The sequence below is a fragment of the Choristoneura fumiferana genome, chromosome 20, assembly GCF_025370935.1.
Source record: "Choristoneura fumiferana chromosome 20, NRCan_CFum_1, whole genome shotgun sequence".
In the NCBI taxonomy this organism is placed as follows: domain Eukaryota; kingdom Metazoa; phylum Arthropoda; class Insecta; order Lepidoptera; family Tortricidae; genus Choristoneura; species Choristoneura fumiferana.
In genome coordinates this window covers 7,998,913-8,017,583 of record NC_133491.1, presented here as the reverse complement: position 1 = coordinate 8,017,583, position 18,671 = coordinate 7,998,913, and the positions used below count along the sequence as shown (strand labels likewise).

General features: G+C 37.3%; 2 protein-coding genes across 5 annotated transcripts; one reads left to right on the top strand and one right to left on the bottom strand.

The window, feature by feature from the left end:
- The first annotated feature begins 2,359 nt into the window (after nucleotides 1–2,359).
- LOC141439198 (uncharacterized) lies at nucleotides 2,360–13,291 on the top strand. 4 transcript variants are annotated; one of them, XM_074103379.1, is made up of 9 exons: nucleotides 2,477–2,608; nucleotides 2,711–2,886; nucleotides 7,035–7,090; nucleotides 7,164–7,298; nucleotides 7,709–7,847; nucleotides 9,088–9,146; nucleotides 9,243–9,377; nucleotides 10,060–10,196; nucleotides 12,682–13,291. In XM_074103379.1, the coding sequence occupies exons 2-8, from the start codon at nucleotides 2,802–2,804 to the stop codon at nucleotides 10,189–10,191; spliced, it is 741 nt and encodes a 246-aa protein (XP_073959480.1). In that variant the 5' UTR covers nucleotides 2,477–2,608; nucleotides 2,711–2,801; the 3' UTR covers nucleotides 10,192–10,196; nucleotides 12,682–13,291. The 4 variants fall into 4 exon arrangements, with proteins under 4 accessions (XP_073959482.1, XP_073959480.1, XP_073959481.1 ...); XM_074103381.1 differs by lacking the exons at nucleotides 2,477–2,608; nucleotides 2,711–2,886 and adding an exon at nucleotides 2,360–2,470; XM_074103380.1 differs by lacking the exon at nucleotides 2,711–2,886.
- Nucleotides 13,292–13,784: 493 nt separating this feature from the next.
- ix (mediator complex subunit intersex) lies at nucleotides 13,785–18,499 on the bottom strand. The gene is made up of 5 exons (XM_074103382.1): nucleotides 18,117–18,499; nucleotides 17,049–17,110; nucleotides 16,373–16,457; nucleotides 14,265–14,360; nucleotides 13,785–13,986 (listed from the first exon to the last, which is right to left on the bottom strand). The coding sequence occupies exons 1-5, from the start codon at nucleotides 18,336–18,338 to the stop codon at nucleotides 13,867–13,869; spliced, it is 585 nt and encodes a 194-aa protein (XP_073959483.1). The 5' UTR covers nucleotides 18,339–18,499; the 3' UTR covers nucleotides 13,785–13,866.
- Between the last annotated feature and the right edge of the window lie 172 nt (nucleotides 18,500–18,671).

The following is an 18,671-nucleotide window of genomic DNA, read 5'->3' as shown; positions in this document are numbered from 1 at the left end:
CGCTACTTTGAAATGGTGTTTTTTTTAATATAATTCTGATATATAATGGCGTTACCAATACATTTAAAAAATTGGAATGAAATATATTCTTCCATAAATTAATATGATGAGGCGTAAAAATGCTTACTAGCTAACAGGAAGCAATATGCTTAATAAAATAGGATAAACGAAAGATGAATGAAACAAAGTGTAAATGTCAAAAATTGGCTGCGTTCAAAATTTAATCAATATTATTCGAAAATGATACATCCACAAAATGTATTAAAGCGTAAAATGATTTTTCTCAAAAATGTCCGTAAAAGTTGACATTATTCTTTACATATCGGAAGGTGAAGTGCATAGTTTATGGTCAGCGAAAAATTAAAAAGTTAAAAAGATTGCTTTCGCGCTAGCTCGACAATAATGAATTAGCGCGCCTGCAATCAGTCACTTCTTTTTAAAAAGTTAAAAAGGCCATGGAAATGTTGGCACAAGTCGTATACAGCCAAGTCTATTGGAACTCCGGACTTTTTCTATTGGGTCTGAAATAGCTTGTGGTGTTTTCGTGGAAAATACACCTGCAGTTTATTTTTAATGAAAAAAGGCGGGAAAGCATAAGAAAAATATTGGAATAAAATTAAATTTTACAATATATTTGAGAAAAAGTTCATTCTATTTCAGAATTATTCACCATTTTTGAGAAAAGCTTTATATTAGTCTCGGCTGGAATAGCAATTGCTGGCTTCGTATTAGTTAAACGGACTCGCAAGCTCGTCCGTTTAATACTCATACTCAGCCAGCAATTGCCTACTTCCAGGCCACGACAATAATCTACTATTGCCTTTTCACTAACCAACAACAACAAAAATACAGTGTAACTTTTAAGGACAGTTTCCTTATATGCAAGTGTCCGACGAAAGGTGTTAAATAGACGGCATTACAGTAGCAAGCGGTTACATTTATGATAATTAATGTTTATAACAGAACATTACGAATATCCAATCATTGACTACGTGTTTTCGCAGCAGCTGTTGGATTATTTAATATTTTAGTAAATTAGACACTGGCTACTCTAGCGCCAATCTGGAGGCATTTGGAACTATTATTTGACGCAGCTGGCAGCTGGACACTTTTGCAACTTTTCCGAACTCCCAAAGACAACAGTACCTATATAAAGATGCGAACTCCATACCTCAATATCGATCAAACTAATACATACAAAAACAATGTGTTTTATGTATACGTACATCACAATACTACTTACTCAGTCATAGTAGATCGATATCAATTAATTCAGTGATAAGATAACTCAAAAGTAATAGACAGCAGCACCGGCCCCAGCCTCAGATCGGGGTAGAGCGCGGTTGTCTGTTGATGCCCTTTGATAGAAGATTTCTAATCCTTCCATCACCACCTACAAACGAAACCTCAAATATCGCTATCAAAATTTGTTTTTCACGCATCTTATCATGATTTTTTTGCATCTCATGCCACCTAGTGCCTAGAGCCAGGGAGACCGCCTCGGATCGCCAGTTGGTATACCTATCGACCTAGGTAACTAAAAGAATATTATTCGCGGCTTGCTTACTAAATAATCACCACCGCTTATTTAATTTGTTTACAAAGCCAATAGGCTCCATAATGTATTAAGAAAGGTACATAGGTACATATAATTTTAAGTAGCAAGCAGTCACGTAGTCACTAAGTTCATAAAGAAGCTGACCAAGACAAAGAGAAAATGTAAACCAGGATATGCAATTGCATAATAACAAAAAGCAAAACAAAAACGCGCGATATTTTATCCCAGAAGAAAACCCTGATCACTTGCACCAGCGTAAAACGAAAAACATCCCGCCTCATTGACTGTCGTAAACTTACATGATTAAAGACGCCGTGAAACACGTTGTCGCCACCTCGTCAGATGTAGGACATATTATAGGTCTAGTTTTCCAAGATTTGCATGTTTATTAGGGTCACATATTAGTCACTGTCTGTAGTGTAGTGTTATCCTAAATAATAGCTAAGTTTGTATTCCGGAAATATGTATACATTCCGGAAATAAGGCATAGGTACAAATCTCACGTTTGAATTAGATATTTAAAATACGCCGATTAGATACCTAAGTATTTAAAAGTCTGCATGATTCGCTCCACTGGTTATCAATGAGATCTGATGACACTTGACACACCCCTTAGCAGTGTGCGGTCTTCCGTGACGTCACTATGAGATGATGACAAAGGTTGTTAAGTATTATTAACAAATAAACAAACAAACAAATAAACAAGTAAATAAGTAAACAAGTTAAGTAAACCGGCGGTAATCTAAGTAATTCCATTCGATATACGTGCAGACTATCGGGTAGGTAGCTAAGTAGGTATTTCGTGTGTGGGCGAAAGAGATGACTTGTACTATTTTACACGTGAGCGACAGAGATAGGTTCCTTTACGATTCGGAACACCCTTGCTTATTTCTAAACGCAGTAAACGTCACGGTAAGTTAAACGGAAAAAAATAACCGCGAATTTAAAAGTGCAAGTAAAATTTTCCAGGGGTCTATCGCCTTCATTAGTTCCAACAAGTACCTACTTTGTGTTCCAAGATAAAAAGAAAAGTAAACAGTAATTATGCCCGTAAGTAAAGCGATACGATTAGTGCAGTGTGGTATTCCTCCCCCTCCTAATGCTTAGTGATACTGATAATAAAAGTTACATATAATTGTTTACTTTATGCAGTCGAACTTAACGCTAGCAAGAGAGTGCACGAGCGCCCGGGTAGTGTAACTAGTATAAATCAAGTAAAGGGTAAACTTAAAAGTTTCTTAAGATGGAGCTGAACTTTGTAACAACATTAATAAAACATGATGTGAATCACAATGTTAAACAGTGCTTCAAAAATAAAAAGTCGTTCGGTAAGTGTAATATCATTATATTTACTTGTACAAGTATTTTTTTTTTCAATTTAACACCGTTTACTAAATACCTACAATGTTTACCTTCAAAATTTTACTAGAATATCTGCAACGTGAGTAGAAGAATGTAATTTAATCAAATTAAATTAAAGTTACGTTCAATTAAAATACTCAGTGAGTACTTATGTAAGTTACATGTTAAAATAGGTTTAAAACCCTAGCTAAGTTGGATAAGACTATACCCACAATTTTTTTTATACGACGCTGGAATCAATTCTGAACACAGCACCGGTAAAAATATAGGTCAAATGCGCATAACGGTAAATCAAGCATAACGGAAATCTCACCGGCACACCTGTAATTGTAACCATACCTCGCGAACATGACCTTATAGTTATTAAAATACAAGCATAAAACACGGATTGAAGATTACAGCAAAATAAACGAATGCTACCTTCTTTTCGTGATTTGGGAAGAAATAATAAATAATAATAAAAGAAGTAATAATGTTGGGTCGTTATGGAATGGATCTTGGCTAAACAAAATTTCATGGACAGAGTCCAACTATTTAGCAACAATAACATGGTGTTCATCAGAACCGTATTTCTTAGATATGATTGTTAAGGTTTTTTTAAGTAAGTACTTAATAATGTCTTACAGGCGGGCAGTAAGTTTGAGTTCCATCAAAAATGCGTGGTATTCAACTTTGCTGTGACCAAGCTGTAGCAAATATAGGGCAAAATAAATTATCAGTACATACAAATTTTGTAACAGCAACAACCAGTGCATTGAACTCATTTTGTTTTGACTGTGTGCGTGATCGAATAATTCCATTCTCGTATAGCGATAGTATTTGTATCTACAGTCGAGTGCATAAACTTGCGAGCAAAAATTTGATCAAAAATATCTGAACACGCTTCTACGTAGAGTCGTGTTCAGATATTTTTGATCAAATTTTTGCTCACAAGTTTATGAACTCGACTGTTCTATAATTAGGTATAGTTATTAACATAAATATCATAAAAGAGCAATTTCACTATTGTATATTTTATTAAGTTCCCAATCCGCACTGGGCCCGCGTGGGAACTACGGCCCTAGCCCTCTCATTCTGAGAGGAGGCCTGTGCCCAGCAGTGGGACGTATATAGGCTGGGATGATGATATTTTATATAATAAGACCTAATCCTAGACCTATACGATAATACCTGTGTGTTTAGGTACCTGAAACTGCAATGGCAGTTTATTTCATGAATCGGGTTGCTATTTGTTTATTGAAGCTATACTCGTATGTATCGACGCGAAGTGACTACGCAAACACAGACAGGAAATAAAAATGCTCAAAAAGTGATCCTTTCCCAAAATCCTCTGCAAAGAACCTAAGTCCTTTTTTAATTTAAAGTACCTATCGGAGTATTCGAAAATTAAAAAAGACGACAAGACGACGATGGTATAGGTACCATCAGCCAAATATGTGGTCATATCATAAAACAATAATGCCAATAGACGTGTCTGTCAACTTGAAAGTTCGACTTTAGTGACATATTCATTTGATAGGAACTTGTTTAAAAATTGATAGACTACTTATTTGGTTGATGGTACCTAAGAATAAGATGCAGAAAAACGGCTATGTTAGCTACTTTGGCCAGACTAAATTGAATGGACCAGCAATTATTGGCTTGGTGATTGCTTCCGCATGCTCGTTTGACCCCTCGTATACATATATAAAAAATATTTAATTCGAGATTTGCTACGTAGGGGTTTTCGGGGGTGAACTATAGTCGATCTAGCTTAGTTTTAACTTAGTTGCACCAAATTAGCTCAAAGTTTGGCAAAATTTATGGAGATAGTAGTGTTTACCGCCGCGTCTTCGCACACCTAAATCATTAGGTCCAGCAGCTGAATTGACATTTCGGGATTTTTGAAAATTCCCGTGGGAATTCCCGAAAATTAAATCGTTGTTTTCATTGACGTTACATTAAAAACAATCATGGTCAAATTTCATGACTCTAAGCCCAGCGGTTGCTGTTTCGAGATTTGAACCCTATCCCGTGGGAATATCGGAATAAAAAGTAGGCTATGTTTTTATTCCAGATGTCTAGCTATCTACATACCAAATTTCATGACTCTAAGCCCAGCGGTTATTAGTTCGATATTTTATCCCTATCCCGTGGGAACATCGGGATAAAAAGTAGCCTATGTGTTATTCTAGACGTCCAGCTACCTACATACCAAATTTCATAACTCTAAGCCCAGCGGTTGTTACTTAGAGATTTTATCCCTATACCGTGGGAATATAGGGATAAAAAGTATCCTATTGTTTTAATCCAGGTTGTAAACTAACTTTTTGCCAAATTTCATCCAAATCCATTCAGCCGTTTCAGCGTGAAGTAAAAAAAAAAGAAAATTACTTAACGATTTAAATTGATATTCAGTGTTTCGTAGCGCGGAAACTACATACGAGTAGATACAATGACTTGTGTGTGTAGGTATACGACACGTTGATAGTACATTTATCGAGTATCATAATGGGATACCAACAGATAAATGCCGAATTTCTCATACATTGCAATTTAGTTTTACTCAACTATCTCTAGGAAAACGCGTTAATTAGTTGTTTTCGCCCGGGCGAAGCTCGGTCGCGCAGGTACTTGGTCATTAACTGCATATACCTAAGCTATCTAAAACGATAACCCTGTATTAATATTTATCAGGAATGTACTTACATAATTATAAATACCTATTCTAAGATATCTAACAGGTTTAGAAACAATAATGGGAGTATATATGTACCTACGCTAACACCACCAGCACAACAAAAAGTAATTGAGATAAAACCGGCCAAGAGCGTGTCGGACACGCCCAAATATAGGGTTCCGTATCCGTAGCCATTACGAAAAAAATAAGTAATATTTTTCTAAGGATTTCGTATCTTATACGGAATCTTCCAAGTTTAGGTATATTTTATCTCAAGCAAACTTAGCAGTTATAGTTTTCCTTGAAAGTTTGATATACTTACTACCATTCTGAATTTTTTCAATTTTTTCCACACATCGGTTTAGATTTTGGAGGGGAGGGAGGGACGATCGATTTTAATGAAAATTTGCACTTTAAAGTAAAATATTTCGCAAACAAATCACTGAATCGAAAAATCGTCTTGGCAAATCCCTAATGGTTTAAAAATACCTATCCAACGATACTCCACACTATAGGGTTCGAAGAGAAAAAAAAAATCACCCCCACTTTACGTCTATGGGAGGTACCCTAAAAAATTTTATTTTTATTTTTTTGTTGTACCATTTTGTCGGCATAGTTTATATCCGTGAAAAGTTACAGCTTTCTAGCATTGATAGCCCCTGAGCAAAGCCGCGGACGGACGGACACATAGACAGACAGACAGACATGACGAAACTATAAGGCCTTTTTGGCGTTTTTGCCATTTTGGCTCCGGATAGCTTGTCTAATGAAACATGATATATAGAAATTATGAACTGAAAAAGATATAGAATATTAATCAGAGCAAATTTTAAATTTTAATTATATGAAATTAAATTTTAAATTTGCTAAACCTAAGTATGTTAAGGTCGTATTTTGCATATCATCACTACTTAAAAAAATACTCTTAAATAGATAATTTTTCTGAGTGAACTTTATGAACGTTATGTCAAGATTACATTTTATTGACATATTGATTTTAGTAGTGACGATATTTTCCTGTAGGTACCTACATACGTGGGTATTGAGCTTCTCTCGGAGTTCTTAGGGTCCCAAACTTAAGTGAAAGTAAATTATTTTTTTAACGATTTTCATGTTTAGGTAAAAATACCTAACGTCTCGTAAGAAAAGTTGTTGGATTATTGTATACTTATCTATAATCTGTATTACCTATTTTCATCATGTGCCAAGTTTCATAGGCGGGAGAATCATTCGGAAGTCTCCATACAACGAATCTCCTCGTAGACTAGATCACAAGTAAATTTTCAGTGGTCGACTTGACTACGGGTTATGATAAATTATATCCATATCCAATGATAAAGTAATACCACCAGCAAAAGAGTTTGAATTAAAAATTTAAATTATATTAGAAGACATATGTATAAGTTTCTCTATCAATAATTTTGAGGAAAATAACGACGTACACTTTTGTTACAGTTAGCAGAAAAGAAGAGGTGATGGCGATAAAAACCAAATTTCCAACAAAAGTACCGGTGAGTATTTATGAATCACGTCATTGTGTGATTGGCTAGTGAGGTGGCTAATTAAATCGTTTTCTGTCAACAGATAATAGTAGAGAGATACCACAAAGAAAGAACTTTACCATCATTGGACAAATCGAAGTTTTTGGTACCAGAAGACATCACCATGTCGCAATTCCTGGTTATAATACGGAACAGGATAAAACTGAAGCCTAACCAAGTAAGTTTCTTATAATCCACAATTGATTTGCTTGTTCTAGAATTAGGTAAATCCGACCATGTCCTATATCTGAATTCCAATCGAATGGTAAATAAGATTTTGTTTACCAGTTACCTATAGATAAGTATCTATTACAATGTAAATTTACTCGTTGGTAATGATTATGAAGGACCATACCTACAGACTGTCCATAAGCTATAGGTAGTGCCACTAGAGTTGAGGTCACGCACACAAAAACATGTCATGTAATTTAACAAACTATAATAACTCATTAACTATTATCTCATTTTCATTCATTTCATTCATTCTCCTTTTATGCAATCACTTCTTCGTGTGTGTAATCATTCACTTCACTCTCGTGGCACTACCTATAAAGATCGTACCTATATTAATTAGTGTATTATTCGCAGGCTCTGTACCTGATAATCAACAACCGGTCGATGCTGAGCATGAGTCTGACGATGTCGCAGGCGTACGAGAGCCACGGCGACGAGGACGGCTTCCTCTACATCACGTACGCCTCGCAGGAGGTGTTCGGCTACCAAGACGGTGAGTAAGTATTCTAAAGCCCCTCAAACCATCAGGGCAGGAGGTACCATGGGCGTAACCAGCTTCTGGCCTAGGGGGGTGCAAGTCAGATTTTTAGGTCAGATCACCCGCGCTTGTTTTGTCATACGGAGCAAGTTCATACATTTTCTGCGAGTGCGAGTAAAAATTTTATTTATTCATTTATTTTAATTTTCCAAACTTACAATTAATTATCATTACAGCTTACATACCCAATGGAATAATTTAGCTAAAAATACACGACTTAAATATTTTATGTAGACAGAATACATGACAGAGTACAAAAAATACATGAACTCGCCCTAATCAAAAATGTAAACGAGGCGTAATATATTGCAGAACATGCAATTGCCGTGAGGGGGGGGGGCATCTGCACCCCTTGCCCCCCCCTGGGTACGCCCATGGGAGGTACTGCTATGAATGAGTGGACTGAGCACAATCGTAACATTGTGTCGCTATTTAGTTACGAGTTTAGAGGCACCACATTACTTTTGTCTCACCGCCGGCGAGGAAGCGATTGGCTATCGACTATTTTTTCGCTCAAGAAACGAACAAATGATATAGGTCCTGTGTGAGTAAAAGAGACACATATGTATTGATCGTTGTCTGTTCACACTGCCAGCGAGAACTTTCACTCTTTTGTTGAAGCGGCAAGAGCTATAAAACTCGCTGAGCCATAAAACACAAGTGGTGCGAGTAATCGCCCATCGTGCTCGAACACTCGCTTACAGCTTAGCGACAAAACTACACTCGCTTCTTGCCCACTCGTTTCTAGTTACTAGCTCTAATCGCTTCTCGCTCATCGTCGTCGGCGGTGGGAGAAATGCATGCGGGCACTGCCGACTGCCAGCGGGCAGAGCGCGCGGCGAGTGTGTTCTCAATTTATTGCGCGACCGGCATGCTCGCCGCGCCGCACAATACAATGGCTACCTGGCAGCATACGTACCTAAAGAACTGAAAACACCTTCGCCGCGTCCTTTTAAAAAATATAATAAAGCAACAATGAACTAAAAGAATTTCCTTGCTCACCCGCGACCTTACGATAGCAATCCTATCCTAAGGACGCGGGTGAGCAAGGAAATTCTTTTAGTTCATTGATATGGACCTCCGCAAAGTAACGCCTGATTCAATAATTAAAGCAACATTCAATTTTAATAAATATAATAAACCACAAATTAGTTTTAGTAATGATATATACCTACGTTTTTTGTCTTTGTTACAGATAAAAGTGGGAAAAAGGAAGTTGAAGCGCTAAGACATAGATTCCCTAACAAAGTACCGGTAAGTTATAATGTCTGTATGTGTTATTGTTATCCGGTTCGATGGACCTTTGTCGTATTTTATACAATAAATATCCTATGAACTAACTTCTTGCAGATATATGTAGAGCGATTCTCAAAAGAAAAAGAAGTCCCAGCATTGAGCAGAAAGAAATTCCTAGTTCCCCAAGAGCTGACCATGTCGCAGTTCCTTTTCATAATCAAGACCAAAATGAAACTGAAGAGTTCACAAGTGAGTACTTATTATAAGTTATTGCTGGTTTCTCTTCCTTAAACGTAGGCCCAGCTTCAGTGGGGAAAGTATACCAGAGAGAAAGGGCGAGCAGTCTGATGGGTAGCTTACTTAGCTTGCCAAGACTAATTCGTTTGGAGTCTTTATTAACTTTTAAATTAGTGCGTCTGTCGCGGTCGCGAGTTGTAAGGGAAGAGAACTAATCTAGTCTCCTAGGCCATCTTGTGACAGTTTGACTGTAACCGGCCAATCAACGTCGACCGCCGAATAATTAGAATATTAGAATTCACGCAACCCATTCCAATAACTCTCGCGCCCCGAATTTAGACCGCGATCTAAGGCCAGAAACACTGAGGTCTTATTGTCGAAAGCACTCGGAATCACAGTCGTTTTAACCACTTCTTTCTGTCACACGGTATGGGATGAGCGTAGAAATAGATGGTGAATTCAATCGCGAGCGCTTGGGCGTTACAAAATACGGTGACAGTCTAACCAGACAGGGCCGTCTTAAGCCATGCGGAGGCTCTGGGGCACACAATCTTGGGAACTTTTAGAATTTAAAGAAAGCGTTTATTTTTATTATATCTGCCTTTCGGGGGCCATAATGGGGTTGGGAGACCTCGGCACGGGCCCCGTGTGCCCTTATGGTAAAGACGGTATTTTAACCAGATGGTTTCCTTAGGCGCTGTATTTGTTGGTGAACGAGCGCATATTGGCGAGCCACAGTATGACGATGGCGCAGGCTTACGAGCAGTTCCGCGGCGACGACGGCTTCCTCCGCATCACGTACGCCGCGCAACAGGTCTTCGGTTGAACATGGTAAGCGCTTCTTTCATTCAGATCTTATACTACGATTTTGAAATTCGAACTTTGATCGTGCCGTTCTATAAGGTGTAATAGGAATTTCGAATATAAAATTTTGGAGTAGACCCCTGGTTTCTAGCACAATAAACCAAAAATATAATATGCGAACAAAATCAACAAACCCGACCTACTTTTTCCAAGGAGTTTTAAAGATAGCGTTCATGTGAGATAATACATAATTATTATTTGTGCACATTTAGAATGAAAATGACTCAGTTCGAATCGTCCAAATTTTCAAAATGAACTTTGTATAAAACATAATCTGGTCGCCTTCATTCCAAATGTGTGGCAGTTATTCTGCCATGCTTGTGTCAATTTCAGAACTTGGGCACTGCACTAGCATTCTAGATACATACGAGTATATGCAGTAGGTAGTCCCTTAGCGACAGCAATATGGAATATTACATATATAAGTATGTTATTATCAAGAAGAACGATCCTGATTATTTATGAACTTGTTATTATAGATGCTTGGAAGAAAACACGCCGTGATTTATTAGACGTCAATCCATTAACGAGGAGACGATAAAAACTCCAACTGTTAATATTAATTTCCGACATGCAACATTGTAATAAGTACCGGACCTAACTATCATAATGGATTATAACTACTTTCCCGGTGCATCTTTGGATAGACTTGATTGTGATTAGATAGAATTTATTTTTACAACGTGTCTACGACATCAGACTTTTAAAGCGATGCAGACAATTCCACAACAAAAAACAATAATCATTCAATTAATTATCGAGTGGAACTCGATACAGACCTAAAATACAAAAATACAAACTGAGACATGGATGCACAGAAAAACCAGAAAAAGACACCAGCGCTGGGAATCGAACCCAGGTCCTCAGCAATCCGTGCTGCGTGCACCAGCGCTGGACAGGAGTCTAGACACGAACTTCTCCTATGCACACATATCTCAGGTTGCTTTTTTTCCACTATGCTAGTTAAGCAGCAGCACTAGCGCCATCTGTGTTTCGCTCTCATGGAGAGACGTCACATTCTTTTGGAACTAACCGCTCACCCAGACAAGAGATGGATGTAGCTACTAAGCAATCAAATTATGATTGGTTTTTTGGAGTATTTTTTTGTATTTTTGATTTCAACTCCAAATTCGTTACTTTTACGGGTATCCCGTGAAACCATATCGAAAATACAATCGTCGATACAGACGTATACATAGGCGCTGCGCTCATCTACATTGAGTACAATAACAAGACCAAAGGGTCGACGACCAGCACGATTGCCAGTTAACGAATAATTAATAATTCGATACTTTGTATAATAATCGTTTGAACTCAAGGTGGTCAATTTATTCGCAAACTGCTAATAACAAACGATAACCGCGTAACATGTTACTAACATGAAATAACTTGACATTTATAATAATTCTTAATGTAACTTAGAGCTTTTTATCTATAATGTGCCATGCAAGCGGCATAACGGGCACTTCAGCTTGTGACATAAAGATGTTGACGCGACCGGCTGCTTTCACTCTAGTACCTACCTACTTTGATAAGTCCTTACTATCATAGGTCGGGTTCTTATACTTAAAAGGGCAACAAACAATACGTGTGGTAATTGGTAAAAGATAACTGCAAAAAACTTAAAATAATGTTATTGGGTGCATACACTGAATGTTACAAACAATCGGTGCACGTTCAGTGGTCGTTGACTGCAGATAAGTCGAGCACGTCTAATCAATAACCAAATTCGTCAATAGCATTAATTTGCGCTAGCGAGTGCGAGATATTTCCAGTAAAGTCCGTCAGACAGATCGCGTCCATCACATGAATGAGCCCGTAATATTCCATAGGCGCTGGCCGCATGTCATAATTATAATTTTATCGCGGGACGCAGAACTTTAATGATAAGCAGGATTTATGTCCTTTGGAGTATCGCGAGCCCCCCCGGGACTGTCGCTGGGCGACGTTACATTGCATCGGAACTGCTCATGGATACAACCCCGCAAACATTCCCTTATCATAGTTTGCTCGGCACGTTTACGATTGTTCTTAACAAACCTAATCATAATCATAGGCTAGTTATAACTAGGTATTGTCTATAACTACCTAATGCATGTTGTCACTAACAAAAGAGAAATAAAATACTAAAACACAACAGAAAATAAGTGCCACTTGAGTTTCGTCGGTAAAATGAAATCAAAAATACGTTTGCGTTTTTATATTAATATACTTACGTAATTGAATAAAAAGTATTTGTATTGTAAAACCATTTTTCCGATAAAAAATGATATTAATATTAGTATTGTCGTTTTACCGATGAAACTTCGTGACCTCTATTTTCTTTTGTACGAGTAACCTGCGAGATTTTGAGTTAGGTTTGATGCTTCGAATTTTGTGTCGATGAGTCTTTAACGAAAAAAAAAAAACATTTTATTTCAACCTTAATCTAACTTAATCTTTTTCATTTCAGTTACTTTGTGGCTGGCTTAGTGAAACTTTCTGCAGAAGCGTCTTCAAGAGCAAAAGACCGATAGTATTTCATTTAAGTTCCTATTGTGATATTTTACATGATTAGATTATTTTACTTTAATACCAAGTCCAAATATTAAACTGCGCGTGGTCGAGTCGCCCTGTGGTTCCCAGGACAGCGAAGGCGTGACACATTTAAGACTTCAAAAATAAAATGATCGAACTGTCTATTTACTTCTAAGAAATAAATGTTAAGTTTGATCTATTTTGTCTGACTTAGAATTTTGTTTAGTGTATTAACTAGATTTTGGAGCAGATTTTCGCGACAAATTTATATGTGTAATGATGTGTTGCTGTGACTTGATTGTTTGTCGAATCATGTTATGGTGAATTTATTGTTGCTTAGAATAAAATACAAATCTCAATAAAAAAAACTCGTGATCTCAAAAAAAAATTTTTTAACCAAATTAATTGTAATTCGTAGACATAGAAATGGATATAAAAGTTTGTGTAAAATTATAATTTATGGTAAATCTTTATGGGTACCCTGAAATAATTATAATTGCCATTCCATTATGTATCCATTAGTCACTGAAATAAAGTTTTTTTTTATAAATCTACTGTTTTACTCTTATCTCTTACCTATAAGGTGTCATTCCAATGTTGGCTACCGCGACATATAATATGACTGCGACTAATGAATACTGCTTAGTATGAACTCAGTCAACAGCTGTCGGTATTAAATAATTTATTTAGTTCGGTATGTATTTAGTTGCACGACCTGAGACGGTATTGCCTATCGTTTCTGATGCTCGCAATCGCAATCAAATGACAGATTTCGCATACAAAAACTGTCATTTGATTGCTATCGCGAGCATCAGAAACGTTAGGGAATACGGCCTCCGGTCGCAGTCGCGTATCGTGGTCGCCAGCTGCGGTCGCCAACAACTGAATGCTACCTTAACGCCTCATTTAGACGGTACGAGAAATATCGCACGAGTTGCGGACTGCGGTTGCGGTAGGTACATTTCCATCGATGATCGATCATTATAAATCCATAGCCGCGCGACCTCACCATACGTATTGAATTTAATAAAATCATCGTTTACGTTTATTTGAAAATACTTTAATTTAGTCTTATAATAATATACCTAATCACTTTTCTTACTTGCTACATGGATGAATATTAATTTTTCTTGAGCCATTCGGTTTGCGCGGCTGCCACCAGCGTGTCGTGGATGTCTTTTGCGTAGGAAATTTGTAAGCGTACCGTGTTTAAATACTGCGGGTAGCTAAGAGTTGTCTCCTGTAACAAAATATTGTAAAATGAGTCAATATTTTTCTGTTATTGTACGCACAGACATTAAAATTAAGATTTTGTCAGTGTGTAATGCGTATGTAGTGTTTTGCATGTTTTCGAGTTTATTCATTATAAAGAAACGCAAAATAAATAGTTTTGATTCAGATATAGCAACATGATATAAAGAAGTAAAAACTAATTCTCGGCCTTTGAATTATAAATTAGTTTTTACTTCTTTATGACTCTGCCTAATGGCAGAGAAGTGAGTGTAATAAGCAACTTACGGAGTTGGGCCCCGCGTCGAGGCGCGACGGGATGACGGGCGCCGGCATGTAGTGCGCCGCCGACTGTGCTTGCTCGATGCACGTTATTGCGGTTCTCTGCCAAACACGCCAAACAACACTCGGTTACAACCAAATAACTTATAAGACGTAGAAATATCAAGTGAGCTGAAAACACGATATTACTGGGTCTAGCGACCATAAAGATAATTTATCAGGTTCATCATCATATCAGCCGCAGGACGTCCACTGTTGGACAGGCCTCCCCCACAGACCTCCAGTTGGTTCGGTTGGATACCGTAAACCCGCGGCTTTAACCAGGTCACCCGTCCATGTCGTTGATGGACATTCTACGCTGCGCTCTGCCTTGATCAAGTGCTAGAGTTTGGCCTCTGGACGCTGACAGCGCTGCAAGTATTATACGCAGCTAAATACCCCACAAGAACACACTGTGGAACATTTTCACAGGAAATGTTAGGGACGTCGTATGCCAAGACCTACGTTACGTAGTATGCCTGGCCCGAAAAGGAAAATGATTACGATGTTTACTGTGAGAAAGTCCTATGATAGATCAAGAATACAGTTCGCTGTCTACACATATTGATGCGTCATATAAAATACCAACTGCTGACATGTCAGTAATGTAATGATATACGACGTATGATAGGAATCTGTCACCCGACTTGTTATTTATATGACCATGCACTGTCAATTTTGTAATATATTTCCGCTAAAGCACATTATGTGATTTATATGTTTTCAATTGTTGTTGACCGGATTTTCATGAAAGGTCACAAATGTACCTACCTATTAACATTTTTCATCTTTGCAATTTTGTTGATTAGTTTTGAAAAAAAAAATACATCTTTGGACATGCTTTTGCACTCAACTGCAATAGTTTTGGTTTTCCGAAATCCTCATCATCATCAAGATCTCCATCGTATCAGCCGGAGGATGCCTCCCTTATATACCTCCTGTTGCTTTGGTAGGAAGTACCGAGGACCAGCGGTTTATACCAGGTCATCTGTCCTACGCTGCACTTGCCGATCCGCAGTTTCCATTCGAGACCTGTTCGGCCCTAACGGCTGTTCTGCCCATTGCCACTTCAACGAGCTAATTCGCTTGGCTATGTTTCTGATTCGATACCATAGAGAAACCCCGAGTATAGCCCTCTCCATACTTCGTATCCTTCTAAGTCCTGACTTTTACAGACCGAACCGAAAGTTCTCGGTTTTATGATTTTGGAAATTATTTCAATAAATTTTAAGTTCACATTTCATTGAAAAATTTGTGCTCGACATACGAGTAGTACATTCGGCAGTTATTCTTACAATTGATTTGTACTTTGTGAAGTACACTAGGATTTATGAGGGTACAGCAACTCTGAGCCTATTTATAAAATCCTTTGATCAATTTAAATCCTTGGACTTATCGTTTAAAGATGTCCTGAGGAGCTTTCAGATAAGATCACATGATACTGCAACTGCATCATAAAACATTCGAATGTTTATAACTGATAAAGAGTCACGTAATGACATCGGAGATAAGAGGCGTTAGCCAAGCAGCCGGGTCAAGAAGTTAATTGTTAGATGAGAGACTTCTATGTATTCAGGGAATGTGATATGGTTCTTAGAGATTTTGGGAAAGTGCAGGTTCAACAAAGAAAAATTATTTAAAAAAAAACCGGCCAAGAGCGTGTCGGACACGCCCGAAATAGGGTTCCGTAGCCATTACGAAAAAAATTAGTAATATTTTTCTAAGGATTTCGTCTTTTATACGAAATCTTCCATAGTTTAGGTATATTTTACCTTATACCGTATTTTATACCTTAGGCTGCTCTTAAACTACTAATAATTCTCAAGCAAACTTAACCGTTATAGTTTTTCTTGAAAGTTTGATTTTTGACTTTCTACCATTCTGAATTTTTTCAAATTTTTCCACTCACTCCCACTTTACGTCTATGGGAGATACCCTAAAAAAAATTTGTGACTGAACAATCACATTATCTCATCTAAACTAGAGTTGGGGATAGAAGCCAGTAACATAAATTTGTCTGTACAGTATTTGCATTTTACAAATACTGAGTTATTTAGTATAAAAGACTAACTCACCAAGTGCAGTTCCATCTGATCACATAGAGAGAAAAATTCTTCAAAGTTTTTGTCAAATCTTGGCACAGGTGTGTCAATGCCTTTTCTGTAAAATAAATAAACTTACATTATACTTGGTTTGGATAGGTATTTAACTAAATGTAAACAAAACAATGTCAATTTGTGTCTTAAATATTGAAATTCCCCCATTAAACTAGGTATCTAAACATTTACAATTCTATATTGAAATACACTAGTCTAGTTTGTATGTACCAAATCTGAAGTTTGTTTACATTTAGTTAAATATCTATCCAAACCAAGTATAGTATCATCGAATATTACAAATCACCAAATCGAACCAAATCGAGTATCATCTGTAGTGACGCTGGCAAATTGTCAACAAACGCCATTATAACTTCTAAATCTATAGGTGCTATCTTTAGCTGGTATGATATTACATGGTAGACAATACAAATACACAACAGATACCTATCAGCCTGATCTATATGCTTAGTAAAGTATAGTTGAGGAAACTGAATCACATACCAGGACGGAACCTTTTCATACTAAAAACAATGCAATACAAAGGTTCTCCCTGGTACATGATTCATTTTCATCAACTGGAAACAGGCAATGATTTGTTTGTTTCTGCACAGTAAGCTAAACTTATTTTAAATGAAAATTCAGGTATACTTACTGCGAATTAGAATCAATATTGTGATTTTGATGCAATATTTGCGCTGCTGATTTCAAAGTCATCTGGAAAAGAGTGAAAACCAATTATACAAAAGTCAGAAGGTTTGCTTATCTTGGCAGATAGAGAGCCAATGTTGTGTCTTTTGATTACGATAATTCAATTACGAGAGATTATAGCAACTGACTGAAACCAGTTTCAAGTTGATCCATGGACTTAAAGAGGGTCTGAGATTGTCAAGTACATGGAATTATTGCTTGATCAACTAGCTGGAGCTTAGAAGAACTTTTCGAAATATAATATAAAATCTGTCCTCTAAAAATAAGTCACGGCCAGCAATAATACATTTGTACCTAAAATAGTAGTTCTGTCACCTAATAAATAGATCAGTTAATTTGATGCTTCTAATTCTACTAAGGTAGGTCTGGTTAGGTATGACGATGAGCGAAGCGAGGAGGACTGTTAGGTAGAACTGCGACCCTCAGCGCGCGAGCCGAGCGAGCAAAGCGAGCGTGCCGCGTAGCGGCCGGCGAAGTGCCAGAACCGAAAATTTCTTGCTAACAGTTGTATGATGAATACAAATGTTTGTAGTAGGTACTTGAGTCTTGAATATTTGTATGTATTTAAGTATATATGTATGTCTATGAAAGTGAAAGTATGTGTGTTTGTTTGTTAACTTTTCACGTTTACAAAATGAAACTGAAATTCAGATGAAATTCGGTATATAGTCCCAGGGAAGGTCATAGAATAGTTTTAACTCTGGAAAATTGCATAATTCCCACAGCATAGCGAAAAACGACCAGTGGACAGACTGGCAGGCAAAAGCTGGTTGGGACATAATAATATTATGTTCATTTCATGAGCAAAAAATGCACAATACGCTGCAGATGAAAGGCAGCAGGAGGGTTGCTTAACTTCTGTAGCTGGCTTTACATGAATAAAAGTGTGTGTAGAAAATATTGCTTAAGTAAGACTAAAGGTCACACCTCTAAGCGACTTCAATTCAATTAAAATTCGATCAAATTGTTGATGTTTCTGTTAATGTTCAACTTAAGAAGTATGATTACTTACAGGAATAGACTCGCGCAGAGATCCCATTAAAGTCTTAACTTTGGATATGTTGTCCATCTTATCAGGTTGAGGCTGCTGTGGCATTTGTGGTTGCATTTGCTGAGCGTGTTGAGGTGAAGGCTGCTGCATGATAGTCGGAGGTACTGCCATTTGCATGCCAACTCCGACGTTAGGAGCTGATCCGCCTGGATTTATCGGGACGTGCATGTTCATCTGATTCATGTTTGAGAAAATTAGGAAGAATAGGGATATCACAGAGGTAGTTTTAGTATAAATAACGGGACAGAAACAAACAAGCAAAACAATTCTCTCCACGACAATTGACAGTGACAGACATGTGACAGAATACAAACGACAAGTGAAATAACGTTATTATTCCCCATAATGGCGATGTGAAATAACGTTCAGAAGTGAGATTTGTTTACAATCATGTTTACAATACCAATGTGGTAGCTTTATTGTTATCTTTCCACGCAGTGTTGCTTCTAAAATAGGAAAACAATTCCGATGTATTATTGAATGAGTAAACTTAAATGAACAATAAATATTGTTTTA

Coding starts and splice junctions, on each gene's coding strand:
- LOC141439198 (XM_074103379.1), top strand. CDS start 2,802: ATGGAGCTGAACTTTGTAACAACATTAATAAAACATGATGTGAATCAC. Junction 7,848..9,087: donor GGTGTTCGGCTACCAAGACG/GTGAGTAAGTAT, acceptor TCTTTGTTACAG/ATAAAAGTGGGAAAAAGGAA. Junction 9,378..10,059: donor TGAAACTGAAGAGTTCACAA/GTGAGTACTTAT, acceptor TGGTTTCCTTAG/GCGCTGTATTTGTTGGTGAA.
- ix (XM_074103382.1), bottom strand. CDS start 18,338: ATGAATCAGATGAACATGCACGTCCCGATAAATCCAGGCGGATCAGCT. Junction 17,111..18,116: donor CTCTGCGCGAGTCTATTCCT/GTAAGTAATCAT, acceptor ACTCTTTTCCAG/ATGACTTTGAAATCAGCAGC. Junction 13,987..14,264: donor TCGACGCGGGGCCCAACTCC/GTAAGTTGCTTA, acceptor ATTTTGTTACAG/GAGACAACTCTTAGCTACCC.